At 37.2% G+C, this 16,734-nt stretch overlaps 1 protein-coding gene across 5 annotated transcripts in view; it reads right to left on the bottom strand.

Annotated features, from left to right (window-relative positions):
• LOC128986213 (ATPase WRNIP1-like) overlaps window positions 1-16,734 on the bottom strand; it is a 99,934-nt gene that overhangs the window by 61,969 nt on the left and 21,231 nt on the right. For all 5 annotated transcript variants that reach the window (XM_054406435.1, XM_054406433.1, XM_054406432.1 and 2 more), the window contains exon 4: window positions 1,909-2,129. In XM_054406435.1, the coding sequence (XP_054262410.1) occupies window positions 1,909-2,129 (221 nt within the window). The remainder of the gene's footprint in view (window positions 1-1,908; window positions 2,130-16,734) is intronic.

The following is a 16,734-nucleotide window of genomic DNA, read 5'->3' as shown; positions in this document are numbered from 1 at the left end:
CGAATTTTGGGAACTTTAAGGCTAAAGCTTGAACATAAGGGTGTATCAGTTTATGATCTTGCGTATATTTCTGAGGAGATCACTGTTCCACTTCTTAGCAAACGTTCCTGTGAAGAACTGAACCTGGTGAGGAGAATTTTTTCTGTAGATTCACCTGAAATTGACTGGGCTACTAAGTGTCCTAATTTATTTCAAGGGTTGAGAAATATGAAAGGAGAGTACAAGATTGAAATGAAGGAGAATGCAGTTTCTTACGCTATATCCACCCCCAGGGTTGTACCAATACCTTTAAAAACCAAGGTAAAAGAGCAGTTAGACGATATGCTTGAGAAAGGAGTGATTGTTCCAGTTGAACACGCGACTGATTGGTGCGCACCAATGGTAGTTTGCACAAAAAAGGGAGGTGGGGTTAGGATCTGCGTAGACCTATCCAAACTCAACAACAGTGTGAAACGTCGGTTTTATCCTATTCCAAAGATTGAACTTTCATTGGCCGAGATTGCGGGAGCCAAGTACTTCAGCAAGATCAATGCGAATTCCGGGTTCTGGCAACTGAACCTTGCAGAGGAGTCACAAGATTACACGACATTTATCACCCCTTTCGGAAGGTATAAATTCCGTAAGTTACCTTTTGGAATTACGTCCGCTCCTGAAGAGTTTCAGCGCCGCATGTCAAAAGCTTTAGAAGGGGCAAAGAACTGTTTAGTGCACATTGACGACTGTCTGATATGGGGAAGAACGAAAGAAGAACACGGCGAGTGTCTTAGGGCTGTTCTAGAGAGAGTGCAAGCTAATGGAATCACCTTGAATAAGCAGAAGTCGGAGTTCTGCAAGAAGACTGTGACATTTTTGGGGTTTGTGCTGTCTAAGGACGGAATCAAGCCTGATCCAAGCAATGTACAAGCGATTGTGGACTTACCAGCTCCAAGAAACGCTAATAAAGTACAAAGATTCATGGGCATGATCACTTTTCTGGCAAAATTTATTCCAAACTGCAGTGAGATTTTGGAGCCAATTACGAGCTTGTTAAAGACAAAAAACTATTTCTTTTGGGGACCAGCTCAAGAAAAAGCTTTTGTCACAGTAAAACAGATTTTATCATCAGAGCCATGTTTGACTGTTTACGATTCCGTAAAAACCCTCGATTCTTTCTTGTGATGCTTCAAAAAAAGGTCTTGGAGCGGTTGTACTTCAAGTTGAAGGAGAAAACAAGAAACCTGTGGCATATATATCTTGGACTCTAACGCCTGCTGAAGAAAACTACAGTAACATTGAGAGAGAAGCGCTTACGTGCTCATGGGCAAGTGACCGTTTGAAATGTTTCCTAATGGGTAAAATGTACACAATTGAGACCGACCACAAACCGCTTGTCTCAATTTTCAAAACACAAAATTTGGACGAGCTCTCACCGAGGCTACAGCGATTCCGAATGCGTATGATGAGATACGATTATCGCATGACCTGGACCCCAGGAAAAGACCTTGCCATAGCAGATCTACTATCAAGAAGTCCTATTCCGGCTAATGAAGATGGCGAATTGATCGAAGAAGTGGAAGCCTTCGTCCACGAAATCAGTCTGATTAGTATAAACACTACAGATGAAAATGTGACAAAGGTACTTCACTCACAAAGATCCAGACCTTCTCACGAGTGAAACTTCTGATCATTCGCCAGATAAACCCACGGACTCTCGCTTCCTCTTTTTTAATTGTTTGTTGGAGATCAATGTGCCTTCTGTAGTCTTACTTTCTTTTACAAGCATTTCAAGGTCGTGATGTTGTTATTGTTTTAATATCTCATAAAAGTATTTGTTATACTGTATCTCAAAAACCAATAAAATAAGTTAATCTGAGTTTTTAAGTACAAGAATAGACCAACAAATGGCTTCAGTTACTGAGTCAAACATACAATTGGGAGTTGTTGCAGTCTTTAGCCTCTGAGGAGATGCAGATGTTCATCCTCTGGGCAGCAGAAGTAAGGATATTGATGATGTCATCCGAGGCAAGCTTCTCCAGCACAAACACTCGACAGCGGCTCAGCAAAGCAGAGTTGAGGCTGAAGGACGGATTTTCTGTTGTGGCTCCTATCAGGACGATGCAGCCATTCTCAATGTGAGGCAAGAAAATGTCCTAAAAAATATGTTAAAAAACTTATTCAAATTAAAAATGCTTGTGGGGAAGAGAGGGCTCAGAGATTGTCGTAAGGCCATGAAAATATCAGAATTTGTCAAGAGGCCTATGAGCTGCACCAGGTTCCAGTTCTATGGGGAGGAGCGGGAGATAATCGGTTCCTTATAGTGCCCTGGGACTTTTAAACAATATGGTTGTTGACAGGATATCAATGACAAGATTTCTTACCGAAGTTAAGAAGATCTGAACTCATGTGTATGGACTATAGAGAATATGCCTGGAAGTTATGAGTCAGTGTTCCCATCAGGATAGGTAGGCCTACAGATGTTTCTCTCTCTCTGCCTCTCCCCCCCCCCCTCCCCTCGCTCCCTTAACTCCTAACAACATCTACTTATATATAATTCAGTTTTAAAAATCTTTGTAAAACTAAATCTAGAGTTCTACTGGACCGATTTTATTGATTAATGGGTCGTTGGAAAGCTTAATTCGTGTAGATTGGCAAATAATTATGAAAGTTGGGTTTTATTATAATTTATGGTGAAAAATTAAAAAAACATGTTTTCCATAAGACATACATTGAAAACGGTGTTTTCACACTTTTTATTTGGGTGTGACTTTAGGCAGTAGCGGCTAGCCCATAAGGACTCTCGGACGCCGCCCTCCCAACAATACAGAAATCAATATTTTTTTATTTATGTAATAAAAAAATCATCTGCCGTAAGTAAAATTAAATTAAAATTACTTATGAGTACTTTAATCAGTATGATAATAATATGAAATGAAATAGTTTTAAATTTTGAATCCAGTAATGACTGTTTTGCGATAGTCGCTTTCATAATGTGGATTGCGGACGGCGGCCACCTCCGTCCCAAACTCAATGCATGTAGTCTTATGGTGGAAACACCTAACAGCCTTGAGGGTGCCGTGACGTCATTCCAATGCTTTATAATAGGGACTCTGGGGCAGAGTCCAAAGCTGCGCGCTCATTCATAAATCAGGGCAGCCACCCTAAACTGGATAATTCTGCATCACACACGATTAGGATAGGAAGAACTATGTTGGCAGCGCTGGAGCCATCATCCACACAACCATAAACATAAACTAACCTCACTTCATTCCATGTCCATGACCACAGTTCAGTTAAAGTGTAGTGCCAAACGACCTGTTGTTTTGTGATAAATAGTGTTTAGTGATAGTGATGGAGGCCTAAGGAAGGCAGCGGTAGTTTGTTGAAGATTGAAAGAGCTAAGTAGAAAATATTAATAGTTATATTTAATAAGTTATTTAATAAGGTATACTTGATTGAGTTAACTTAGTTAGTTGGCATTTTTGATTCAATAACTTAAGTTACGTCTGTAGTTTTAGCCTAGGCTAACCTAATTAACCCGAAAACTAAGTAAACTAACCATAGGTAAAGTGACTCGGACAATTCTAGTTATAGTCACTTATTCTTAGTCTTAATATTACGGGTAAATTTGCCGTGGGTTGTAGGCCTAAATAATAATGGACGGCGGCATTTCGTTGTCGTCGACGGCTAATGTCACTAACAAAGTTAGCCTGATTGTCAATGAAGGAATCAAAAATATTGACCACAGAATTTCTTTGAAAAAATTAGGACCTCCTAGACCTTTCATGAACATCAACCAGATTCAAAACAGTTCAAAGAATAAGAATAGCTTCACACGAAAATTTTCGCCACATATGTACAATCATGCAGATTGGTTATGTGGTTGTTCAATTAAAAATTCATTTTTCTTCTACACTTGTTTGGTCATGGGGGTTCAAGATCGTGTATGGACTGTAGACGGCATTTCAGACCTTAAAGGCGGTTTCACACTGGCGTCCGCGGACGAAGAAATCGTCCGCGGACGGATGCTAAAATAAATCGTTGCCCATGTTATCAGATGGGACCGTTCACACCGCGCATTGATACGTAGCGTCCATCCGCGGGCGCACAAATTCATCCGTGGACGAACTGGCGGAATCGCTCCGGGGGCGATTTTTCTAAAACGTCCGCGGATGTCCACGCTCTCGCGCATGCGCACTGAGCACCAATTCACGTTTAGCGCAGCGCGGCATCTGTCCCTCACCTCAGTGTTAATTGTATACATTCATATATATACTCAGTTGTATTCATATATTTAACTTTACTTAACTTAAAACTATTGTACTGTGCTACTACTACTTGTTGCCTACTTTTCATATTTTTCAGTAATTATAATCTTTGTTAAAGGGTATATTTTTTTTACTTAAATAATATCTATTTCATTATCAAACAATTTTTTGTAATAAGTTTAGGGGTGGGCGAGTAGTGATTTTTCAATTCGAGTCGAGTCGAGTCGAGTATTTGAGTAAAAACTCGAGTATCGAGTCGAGTCGAGTAGTTGCGCGTTAAGTAGGCCAAGGCCCAGGGTTTATGCTGCGGTAGTATTTTTAGCATCTTGCTATTTACAACTTAAAAATGCAAAGTTTACATTGTTTTACAGGCTAGGCCTGTGGCAAATTTTCTACAAATAAAATTGAAAGATGTAATGTTCAAACAAATGTAATATTAGCCTACTGGAATTTTTTGTTTTAAATGCTTAAGTTATTGAATAATATTTTTTCTACAGTTAGGCCTAACTTAGTTTTTGTCTTTGCAGAGAGTTTGCAGCATTTTGCTGAAAAAAATTTCATCCTAGCCTAAACCCTGCCTAGGCCTAAATAGGTAGTTTAAGTATTTATACCAAATTTTCTAAGTTACCGGTATATGGTTACTTTACTAATTATTAGTACCTCCTACCTTAGGCCTAATAAAAAATTTGGCCTAGACTACTTGATGGCTGCAGCATTAAATTATTTAGGCCTACACATCACTTGTTATTGTGTGTTTTATTTTTTCTTGCCTTTAATTCCTCCTCACTAACATGATAATCAACCTAACTAACTAACTTAATAAGGTACCTAACTTTAAGAATAATTTCAATTCAAATAAGAAACAGAATTTATAAAAGTAAATTTATTTATTTAACAGAAAACTTATATCAAACTACATATTGTAACACAAGTTAAAAACATCAATGAGGTATTTTAAAATAGGTAATCACTTGGATAAGCACTTCATCTGTCTGAAGTTTGAAGGTTATGGGTACTAGGGCTATCCTCTTCACTCAGTACATTTATAAAAATGATCAAGTCACTCGTCTCTGACAGACTGAAAATATCAAATAAAAACATAGTAGGCCTATTATCTCGAAATAAAATCCCACATTAAACACTTAATTTAAAATTAAAACACATTTCACTATAGCCTATCTGGCCTTTCTTTTTAAACTCACATTTTCTAGGTTAAGTTACAATTCAAACTGTAGTTGTCATGTTTCTACCACCAGATTGAAAATTGCACAATCAAAATCACAAACAGAATATGTTTATTTTACTTTCTATTAAACTTCCACTAACAAAATCAATTTGATTTTTTTAAGTTACAAATTCACTTCAAAGTAAAAACATTCAAAACTGACGTTGACATAACTTCACTCCAATCCATTGTTTTGTTTTGTTCTTGTTGTTGCTATGCGTCACCATCTTTATCTCTCTCTCTCTCTCTCTAGTCGGTCTGCTCCTGCTGTCTGCTTCTGCTTTGTTTTCCCATCAAACAGCTGTTTTGCAGGGCTGACGTTGCCATATTTATCATTACACCATTATGGTGAATGTCGGCAAAATTATCATAAAATTGTTATAGCTTTTATTTCGTAAAAAAAGTTAATAGTTTGACTAATTTAAATCATGTTTATGTAAACTCATTAGAAAATTATACTTATAGTTTGTGTACGCCAATACCACAGTTGTAAAAGTACAAAAATTATCGTCCATCTGGCAACACTGAGTTTAAAGTGGAACTGATCTTTTCTTTCTGCCATTTGCCTAGACCCAATGAGATTGCGTCATTCAGATGCATCGATGTTCCTTGCAGTAACTTATCGGTTTGTAAAACTAAACACCAATACCGATTAATTTGAAAAAAATATTATGCTACAATAGGTTGTTTTTATTTGTTGTATTTCTATATTTTGGTATAAAATATGTTGTTATTTCTATATTTTGGTATAAAACATTTTTATGGCAGTTCGAACTAAATCTGATACTGTACTTTATAATATCTTCAAGAATCGTCTGCCATTGTTAGGCCTACTAGTCACGAGACTCCCTTGTTGACTATCGACTATTGCAATTCGATAGATTCATTCAATGCTTTATTTCAACTTACTGTATCGTTATCGAGACGTATTGTTGACTGTTGTAGGAAAGTGAAAGTCTGTTGTTAGTAGTAGTAGTCCTCTTGCTAGCTCTGCCGAATGACGATGGGTGTTTGTTGAACATTTGGTTTACGCTGGTCTAACCTATATGAGGTTAGATAGTTGTTTTTTGTAGGAATGGGGATTAAATAAGGCATCAACACAAAACAAAATATAATTTATTAAATATGGATGTAGAAAATCGTGAATTGGCACTATTTATAACTACTCGACTCGAAATTTTCGAGTAGTAATTACTACTCGACTCGAGGTCGAGTATTTGAAAAAACTCGAGTAATTACTCGAAGGTCGAGTACTCGCCCACCCCTATAAGTTTTACTCTCATGGTTTTTCCAACAATTATGTTGTTTCAAAATATCGTTGTATGATTTTCAACGACCTATCAATTAATTGATTCCACAGCTAAAACTATTAGTATTGATGTATAGTATTATATATACGAAAAATCGCGCCCACCTTTAAGCAAATGAGAAAATGTGAGATCTCATTTCCATATTACCATTGCTCAGTACATTTATTTAATAATCCCAAATAATAGATAAAAAAATCATCAATAAAAAAACCGCTCATTGGAATTCTACAGTTCGTCTCGGTTTTCTTTATTTCACCATCAATCATTTTCAACACCTCTTCAAACTGATTGGCTGTTAATCTAAAGTATGTTGAGAATCTGTCTTCATCTTGCTCCAGATCGTTCATTAGGTGATGGAATTCACAAAATCGCTACCGCTTGCTGTTAATCGGATAAACCCACTTTCTCATTGTTGGTAATGAGTACAAAAGTACAGCCTCGTCGTCACTATCATCACTACTGTACTTGAATCAAGCCATGGAACAGAAAATCCGGACTGATACCATGTGGCAATATGCACAGACATTTTGTACACCTCCACCGAGTTGTAGGAGGAATGGCCAACTTCCCTACAGTATTTGCATTTGCGAATGAGTGGACGTGTGAAACGCAGCTCGCAATGTGAAGGGCATCCATCCGAATCATTATATCCGTCCGCGGACAAAATTATCGTCCGCGGACGCCAGTGTGAAACCGCCTTAAACATCTACTGGATAAAGTAAAAAAACAGAAAAAAAGTGAAAAACACATAAATGCGTCGATAGAATATGCTGTTTTAGGTAAAGTTGATATTAGTTATAAAGTTGATATATAGATGCTGCTTTTAATATCGGGCTCAAATGACGTAATTAAAAAGACAACCAATAATATCTATGAAAACTTAGAAAAGTATCTGGAAAACTTGATTGCTGGAGACAACAGTAAAACAATAATAGTCACTACTATTCCTCACCGCTATGATCTAAATCCAAAGGACTCAGCCCATGATCATATAACCATGATCAATAACTATATCAAAGAAATTACGGTAAGAACTCCTTGCGTAAAAGTTATTGATCTTGACGAGCTGGAAAGGTTTCATTTTACCAATCATGGATTGCATCTGAATCATCGTGGAAAGAAAAAGCTATCCTACATGATAACATCACTCATAAATAAAATCAAGATAAACAACGTCACACATGTTATTGGAGGTGATAGGCCTGTAAATAGTAATTCTGTAAATAGTAAATCTGTAAATAGTAAATCCTTAAATAGTAACTCTCCCAGACAGATAAGAAATTCAGTTGGTATTAATATCATCCAAGCAAACATGAAGGACATTATAGATGGATTTCAGAACAACGAGACTGTGGGTTTTGCGCATACAATATCAGCTGACCTGGATAGTGAGAGGAGTATGAGTGCTGGGGTTGCGGTTACCTTCCGGAATCAATTTGGCAAGCCCCTCCTTTCAAATTGCCTTAGCAGTCACTTGGCATATCAAAAGGTGAATAAAGGAGCAAGCATATTTAGTCTCATTACAAAAACTAAATATTTTTTGAAACCTACAAAATTTGACTACGACTGTGCTTTTGAACAACTGACAAATGAATTTAAAAAAAGACAGCTTAAGATACTTATATGTTCAGCAATGGGTTGCGTTAGAGATCAAATATGGCCAGATCACTTTATACAAAACTTAATAAGATTTCAAAAAAATACTGGAGCAATTGTAAATATTATCTGCTATTATCAAAACTCAAATAGGCTTTTATACAACGGTGTACCCTATAACTATTTTCTGAAACGTCTACAACAAATTATTGATGTCTATCACACCCAACAGTCTTCCCCTATCAGCGAGCTTCACTTGGAATCATCTGCATCCGTTTCCAATAGATCTACACTAGACCAAAGAACTTCACCTAAGCCGACTCACAACAGCCCAAACTCCACTGCCACTCCACCCTGCCAGTCCAAAAGTCACTCCTGGTGATCTTCAGTTTAGTGAAGTGGTCAAGCTTCCGGGAAGTGTTAAAAAGCAGAGCAGTGGCGCATTAGAGAGTGTAAATAGTGTAAATATTCAAGTTCCACCATGTCAAATGTCTTTAAATAATAGTAGTTTTTTATGAATACCAATTTGTCATCAAATTTGAAGGGGGTTAGCTTTAAGTATAAGAGTATATCATGTGTTAAAACTTATCCAGAGTTTCCAAAAGAATCCAATTCAATCCATACATTAACTACTAAACAAAGAGAAATTGAAGAAAATTTATCTTACCCCAGAGAAATAATTCCTTTAAATGTTGATAAAAATTCATCTTTTTTAAATGCTGATAAATCCTCTAAATCCTCTAATGTAAGCCTTTTAGACCAAGATAACTACTGTGTAAATTGCAAAGAGTGTCATTTTGATCTGTATAAAAAATGTGTTAAGTGGGAATATGGTCAAACCTTTTGTGCAAATGAGAAAAACGCATTTATCATGCACTTGAATATTCAGGGTGGTCTGGTGAAAAAACTGCATGATATACACTTATTTTTGGATGATTCAAATGTTGATGTAGTGTGTTTGAATGAGCATTGTTTACAGGATAATCAAATAAATTTGTTATAAAGTCTAAACAAATATAAGTTAGCAGCTTATTATTGTAGAAGCTCAATTGCAAGGGGAGGTTCATGCATACTTTTGAAACTTGATTATGTTTTTAAAGAAATGACAGATTTATATACATACAATGAAGAAAGTATTTTTGAAGTTTGTAGTATTGAAATACCTAATTTGAATGTTATTATTGTTTCAATTTATAGAACTCCATATGAGAATAATTTTATAATATTTATAGATAAATTAGAATTGCTACTTTCTAAGCTACAAAAATATGTAAAAACTTATCAGATTTGTATAGCAGGAGATTTTAATATAGATATTTTAGAAACCTGCAGCTCACCCAGCCATAAAACTAGGTTTTTAAATTTAATCAGCATGTACGGTTTTACAATTAATTTTCGTTCTCCAACTAGAATAACTATAAATACAAGCTCATGCATTGACAATATTTTAACTAATGACAACTTTGTTTTTAACCAGAATATAAGATCTAAAATGAACCTTGAACTAGGTGTTTCGGATCACAGGGCACTTTTTATTGAAATTTCAAGAAATACTGCACTTTGCAAAAAAATACAGTACAAAAAAAGATTATTTTCAAAACAAAATAAAGCGCTTTTTTATCAACACATATCAGGAGTTAATTGGAATACATTGCCTCAACAAGATGCTCAAACTAATTTTAACCATTTTTTCAATCAGTTGTTAGTAAATTTTTATAAATGTTTCCCTCTTAAATTTTACACTAACAAACCACCCAAAAATAAATATAGGAAAAGCTGGGTGACTAAAGGTATTAAAATATCAAGTCAGAGAAAAAGAGAGCTAAGCACTATTGCCAAAACGGTTCAAGATGTTAATTTTATAAAGTATTACAAAAACTATAGAAAAATATTTAAAGCTGTTTGCGATAAGGCTAGGAAAATGTTTAATTGTAAAGTTATATCATCTTCAGATAATAAGAGCAAAGCGGTGTGGAATGTTGTGAAGTCTGAACTTGGAGTCCTGAATTCCAATCATTTGGATTTCCCTGATTTGTGTGTCGGAGACAAGCAATTAAAAGATGGACAAAATGTGGTAAATTTTCTCAATGATAAATTTTGTAACATTTACAAAAATATAAATTGTATGCCTTGCTTACACACTGCAACTAATTTGATTAATAATACTAGTAGGCCTAATAATATAAGAATGAAATTTCAGTTCAGACATGTATCGATTTTAGAAATTAAAAAAACCGTTAGAAATTTAAAAAATAAAAAATCTTCTGGATGGGATGAAATTCCTATTGAATTAATTAAAAATGTCATAAACCATATTGCAGAGCCTCTGTGTCTAGTAATCAATCAATGTTTTGATGAAGGAATTTTTCCCTATCAATTAAAAAATGCTGAGCTGAAACCACTTTTCAAAAAAGGCTCAGTAATGGACCCTGATAACTATCGTCCTATTTCAATACTCCCATCTTCTAAAATCTTTGAAAAAATTGCTTACAACCAAATCTATTCATATTTAGAAAATAATGATTTATTTACCAATAAACAATATGGTTTTAGATCTGGGAAAAACACTATATCTGCTGTCTCAGATTTCATAAATCAGGTTTCTGATGGCTTGGATGGGTCTCAGAGCACAGCTGCGGTGTTCTGTGATGTATCCAAGGCATTTGATTGTGTAAATTACAATATATTAATGAGTAAACTTAAATATTATGAATTTTCTGATATGGCTCTGTCTTGGATGCATTCATATTTGACTAACAGACATCAAAGAACAATAATCGTAAAAAATGGTAAAAAATGTATTTCACAGTGGCTTAACACTAAATGTGGGGTTCCGCAAGGGTCAATACTAGGCCCCTTGCTATTTTTAATATTTATAAATGACTTACCTCGAAATGTATCGTCTAACCTTATCTTATATGCTGATGACACTACAGCAATAGTTAAATCAAATAATTTGCAAAATCTTAAACAAGAAATCAGTCTTTCTATTCTTAATTTATCTAATTGGTTTACAGCCAACGGGCTAAAACTTAATAATTCTAAAACACGGGTGATGTTATTTCAAACAATTCAGAATAGGCAAAACTCCACTGTTGAATTATCTTATGATAATAATATTATATCCTTTACTGAAAATGCAAAATTTTTGGGTTTAGATATCGATAAGAATTTAACATGGAAAACACACATAAAAATGGTAGTTGGTAAATTAAATACGGCTTGCTTTCAAATGTATGTTTTGAGAAATGTAATAGATTTAAAAACTAAACTCACAGTGTACTATGCAATGTTCTTTTCTGTCTTGCAATACGGGATTGAATTATGGGGAGCAACTTCTTATTCTAAAGCAGTTTTCAAAATTCAGAAGAAATTTATAAGGATTTTATCATTTATGCCTAAAAGAACCTCATGCAGAGCTTTATTTGCTAAATATGAGATATTAACTTTGCCTTCACTTTATATATTTAAAATGATGGTGAATTTTAAAATTAATTATCAAATGTACAATGATAAACGAATCAGTCATCCATATCTTACACGCTCAAAAAATTTTCAATATCCAAGACATCGCCTTTGTTTATATGAAAGATCTCCTTATTATAGGCTATGGGATTAAGGCTTTACAACAGTCTACCCACTAATTTCAAAGAAATTAACAGTATTTCAAAATTTTAAAATGATTTCAAAAGATACCTTTTACAGAAAAATTATTATAATATTTCCGATTATTTAAATGATAAGTAAATATATTTTAGTTTAAGCTATGTGGATTTTAGTTTTGTTATGTAACTTAGTGTTTAAGATCTCTGACAATATCACCTGTTTCACCAGCTAACGCTGGATCTGTGAAATGTTTTGTGATAATAAAGTAATATTTCATTTCATTAGATGCCAATTGGACAATTCCTATAGGTTAAAAATACCCCCGCCGCAGCTAACCTGACGCCTAAGCGAATTTCCATTTGGCTGAATTGATTTTCAATTGATCTATTTAAATAACATTAGGTTTAACGAGTACCTAGGTTTGCTGCTACAAGGAAACTAATAAAGTGTGTGTTTTAAGTAAAATAATTATTGCTAGTATAAAATTAATATATTTGCCAAGTTTGATCAAAAGATATCCATAAACAAGCAAACTACAACATTTTACAATATTCTCCATAAGAATAACATGGGAATTTTAAATTTACCATTCTTTTAGTTTTCTCCGTAACCAATAACCGTACAAAAACACTTTGATATACTGAATTGTTTGTTTTTTTAAGCTCTTTAAGAAGGTTTAGAGAAAAATTGGGAAATTTTTTGTTTTGAGGGTCAAAAGTGAGAAAAACCAATTTTTACCCCATAAAACCCTGTTCCCATGGTCCGATCATGCTGGATCGCGAACTCATTCAAGTTTATCCCGCCTTACACCTTCAAACCTAATTTCATCAAAATCGGATAAAAATTACTCAAGTTATCGTGTTTACGGACACACATATATATATACAGTAGACTCCCTCTAGTTCGGCTTCGGTTGGATCGGCCGCCGGATGGTCCGGCCCGGTCTCAGGGGACAAGTCATATCGTCACGGGCGAATGATCTTCGACAGGATTCAACTTGAATGTTTAGTTTCCGGCCATAGAAGTAAACAGTTCATGTCAATTTAGCTGACGGGTGCTTCTATGGGATAATTGTTGCATATTACCTATGTAAGTCTATGTTACATAACCTCAAAAATACCAAAAACATTTTATAAATAGTTTTTCTTCAGTCTACTGTAATATGTTGAAATGCAGTGTATAATTAAATATTTCGGACCATTTTTTTATGCGGTAGGTTCCCCCAATCTTGTTTTCGAAACACCACGGTTTATTTGACAAAAATAAATTAAGCAAAACAAAGAAATAGCCATCGTTAGCTTCAAAGTCAAGCTATCCGCTTGCACTGACAATCGTCTGCTCTTGCTCTTTACACAACTGATGTCTGCAGTGCGCTTGCTATCTCACAACAGTTTGTGATTGGGTGATTTGTAACCATGGCAACTTGTTGAATGTGTGGATAAAGAGAAACCAAAGAAAGAATAGAAGAACAAAGAAGAAAGAATAAGCGGTGTTTTCGTCATCCATTATTATCTTTATCATATTTTACTACTGTCGTTATTATTTTTAAGACTAAGTATTATGATTTTATGCTGTTTTATGAGTTATCTAATGTTTTTATCGACATTATTAAGTAAAGTTCTGAAACAATATGTAGTAGTAGTAGTAGCCTATGCTGACTACAGTAGCAGTAGCTTGCAGTACTAGACTTTATATTGTTCTGTTCTTTACGTGATTTATTTCTGTTTGTACAGTGTTGTGTAATTTTTGTTTTGCTTGAGTAAACGTGATTTTAAACGTTACAGTTTTGATTACTGAACCAAGGTTAATGACTTAACAATTTAACATATCACTATTGCCCAATACTACTATTTGTATTTTGATTATTTAAAATGCACTACAGCCGGTTAGTCCGGCCGTTTTGTAGTCCGGCCAGTGGTCCGGTCCCGAGGTGGCCGAACTAGAGGGAGTCTACTGTATTGTTGCGGGCTTAACGGGTTCTTTACAATAACAACTTGGCGATTTTATAGTAGCTATTTTATTTACACTATTATTCTATATTTACAGATATTACAATTACCTAACACCTAACTAACCCTATCTAACCTAGCTAAAGCCTATTCTAATTTACAATGATTCTACTTACAGCTAACCTTTATAGGATTTATCACTACTTCTGTCACAACACTGTCACTACACTGTCACTAGTGTTACTACACTGTCTCTACACCGTCACTACACTGTCACTGCCACTAGCACTAGCACTGGTCACTAACACCGACGGGCGCTTGCTGCGACGATTCTCGGAAGGCTCAACTCAACTCAACTGCCGTGTGCCGGAAGACGGTCCCTTATATAAGTTTGCCGTGGAACATTCTGGAGACCTCTGGTAGCCTAGACAAAGGTGTTTACGCCGTAGAAGTGTAGAAGGTTCTAGGGCCCATATTGAGATAGTCCGTTGACATGGGTCAATTGTCTATCAGTGGTGCGCTAGGAGAAACCCGTGTAAACAAACAACCCTTTTGAGACGGCGCCTGGCTATTGTTGCGCGGGGCTCCTGACTTGTAACACTACCCCCTCCTTAAGACTGTTCTGTCCCAGAACAGATTTCCCCTGAAGCTTGCGATCTTCTGGTCCACCGGAGGTTCCCCATGGGTTGTATACGCAGACCACAATTTCGATGCCAGTGTCCTTAAAAAGTTCCTGCACCATATTTCTCACAATCCTCCATTCCAGTCCGTCATAACCACATCCCAGCCTGGGAATAGCAAGCTTTTTGATTCCAATCCGAAGAAGTTTGTCTCGCAGGTCTTGCAGGCTTTTCTTCAACGATTCGTGGGAGGGCTTCTTACTTGACGTTTCCTTCGTAACGAGGTAGAACAAATGCTGGCCGTTGCGCTTCAGGTGAAGGGTCGTGCCAATGGTGGGGCTCTGCCGCTCAAGATCTTCGGTCCCTCCAAACTTTTTCCTGAAGACTGTGGCTATACCTCGCGACGCTCTCAGGTCTTCTGCTACGCAGTGTGCCAAGGCATATTCCACTGGCAAGGTGAAGAGGTCCTTGTATAACGGCCTCGGTTCTTCATTTCCACGTTTCTCAGGCACGACGTCTTTTGGCTCGGTCGACAGGTTACGAACTTGTTGTTCCTCTCTTTGGCCATGATCTCCTTTGTAGCGTGCAAGCCTGTTGAAATGGACTATCTTTGGTTGCCTCTTAATCCGGTAGATGACGTCATTTAAACGGGCAATAACTTCATAAGGTCCTTCCCACGAGTTCTGGAGTTTTGGCGAATATCCACGACGCCTTTGGGGATTGTGTAGCCACACGAGTTCTCCAGGTGTGAACCCTCCTTTCTCGGCCTTCACGTCGTACCTCTCCTTCATCCTGTCGTTTGCTCCAGATATGTTGCGACGGACTTTCTCGTGTATCTCGTCCATCCTCTTCCGCAGATTGGATACGTAATCCTCACCAACCACACATTCATCTGGCTTCAAACCATACTGCAGGTCGCATGGAAGACGGAGCTCTCGGCCGAAAACTACGTTGGCTGGAGTCTGGCCGGTGGTTTCGTTGACCGAACTCCTATACGCAAGTAGGAACAGGTGCAGGTATTGGTCCCAGTCCCGCTGATGATCGGAGACAACTTTTGACAGGTATCTTCCCATCGTCCTGTTCATGCGCTCTACCATGCCATCTGACTGTGGATGAAGAGGTGTTGTTCGAGTTTTCCGGATACCAAGAACTTCACACATTCTAGAGAATACCGCTGACTCAAAATTTCTTCCTTGGTCAGAATGAAGTTCGAGCGGGACGCCAAATCTGCTCACCATTTCCTTGATTAATATATCTGCAACTGTTACCGCTTCCTGGTTAGGCAATGCATATGCCTCTACCCATTTGCTGAAGTAATCCATTGCAACCAAAATAAATCTATTTCCAGAATCAGACATGGGGAACGGTCCTGCTACGTCAATGGCGATGCGCTCAAACGGGGCACCTACGTTGTATTTCCTCATTGGGGCTTTTCGTTTGTTGACAGGGCCATTTGATGCTGCGCAGGTCGCACACCTTCTGCACCAGTCTATGACGTCATCTCTCTGATTAGCCCAGTAGAAGCGCTCCCTTACTTTCACCAGTGTACGATGTACTCCTAGATGGCCTCCAGAAATTCCATCGTGCACTTCCCTTAGCACTTCAGGAACCCTCTTCCTTGGAATTATTAGTTGGAGTTTTCGGTGCCCCCCTTCCTCCGATTCGACGACTCGCTTCAAAACTCCTTCTTCCATTAAAATCGAGTTCCACTGCGCCCAGTAGGTCTTGACGTTCTTAGACAATGGAGCAATATCCTGCCACGATGGTCTTCCTTTATTGTCCATCTTCCACTGCATGACGTGTCTTAGGTCTGTGTCTTCCTTCTGGTCCTCTGACAGTTTCTTACTGTCCCATTCGTCGTCAACGGCGGTCACGCGATGAACGGATGCACTTTTGTCTTCCTTGCGTGTGCAGTGCACGCAGTTGTCCCCGCACGGTCTTCTAGATAGTGCATCTTCATTCCTGTGGCTCGGTCCCGCACGATGGATTGATTCGAAGTCATATTCTTGTAACCTTTCTAACCATCTTGCAACCTGTCCTTCGGGAGACTTAAATCTTAGCAACCACATCAGTGCGGCATGGTCCGTTCTCAAGAGGAACCTTCTTCCGTACAGATATTTATGAAAGTGTTCTATGGACTTAACCACTGCGAGAAGCTCCCTCCTGGTGACACAGTAATTACGC

Source organism: Macrosteles quadrilineatus, unplaced genomic scaffold (genome assembly GCF_028750875.1).
Source record: "Macrosteles quadrilineatus isolate MER2022 unplaced genomic scaffold, UCM_ALF_1.0 Scaffold_2__2_contigs__length_208266976, whole genome shotgun sequence".
Classification (NCBI taxonomy): Eukaryota; Metazoa; Arthropoda; class Insecta; order Hemiptera; family Cicadellidae; genus Macrosteles; species Macrosteles quadrilineatus.
Note: the sequence above shows the minus strand (reverse complement) of the source record. Positions and strands in the feature narration are given on the sequence as shown.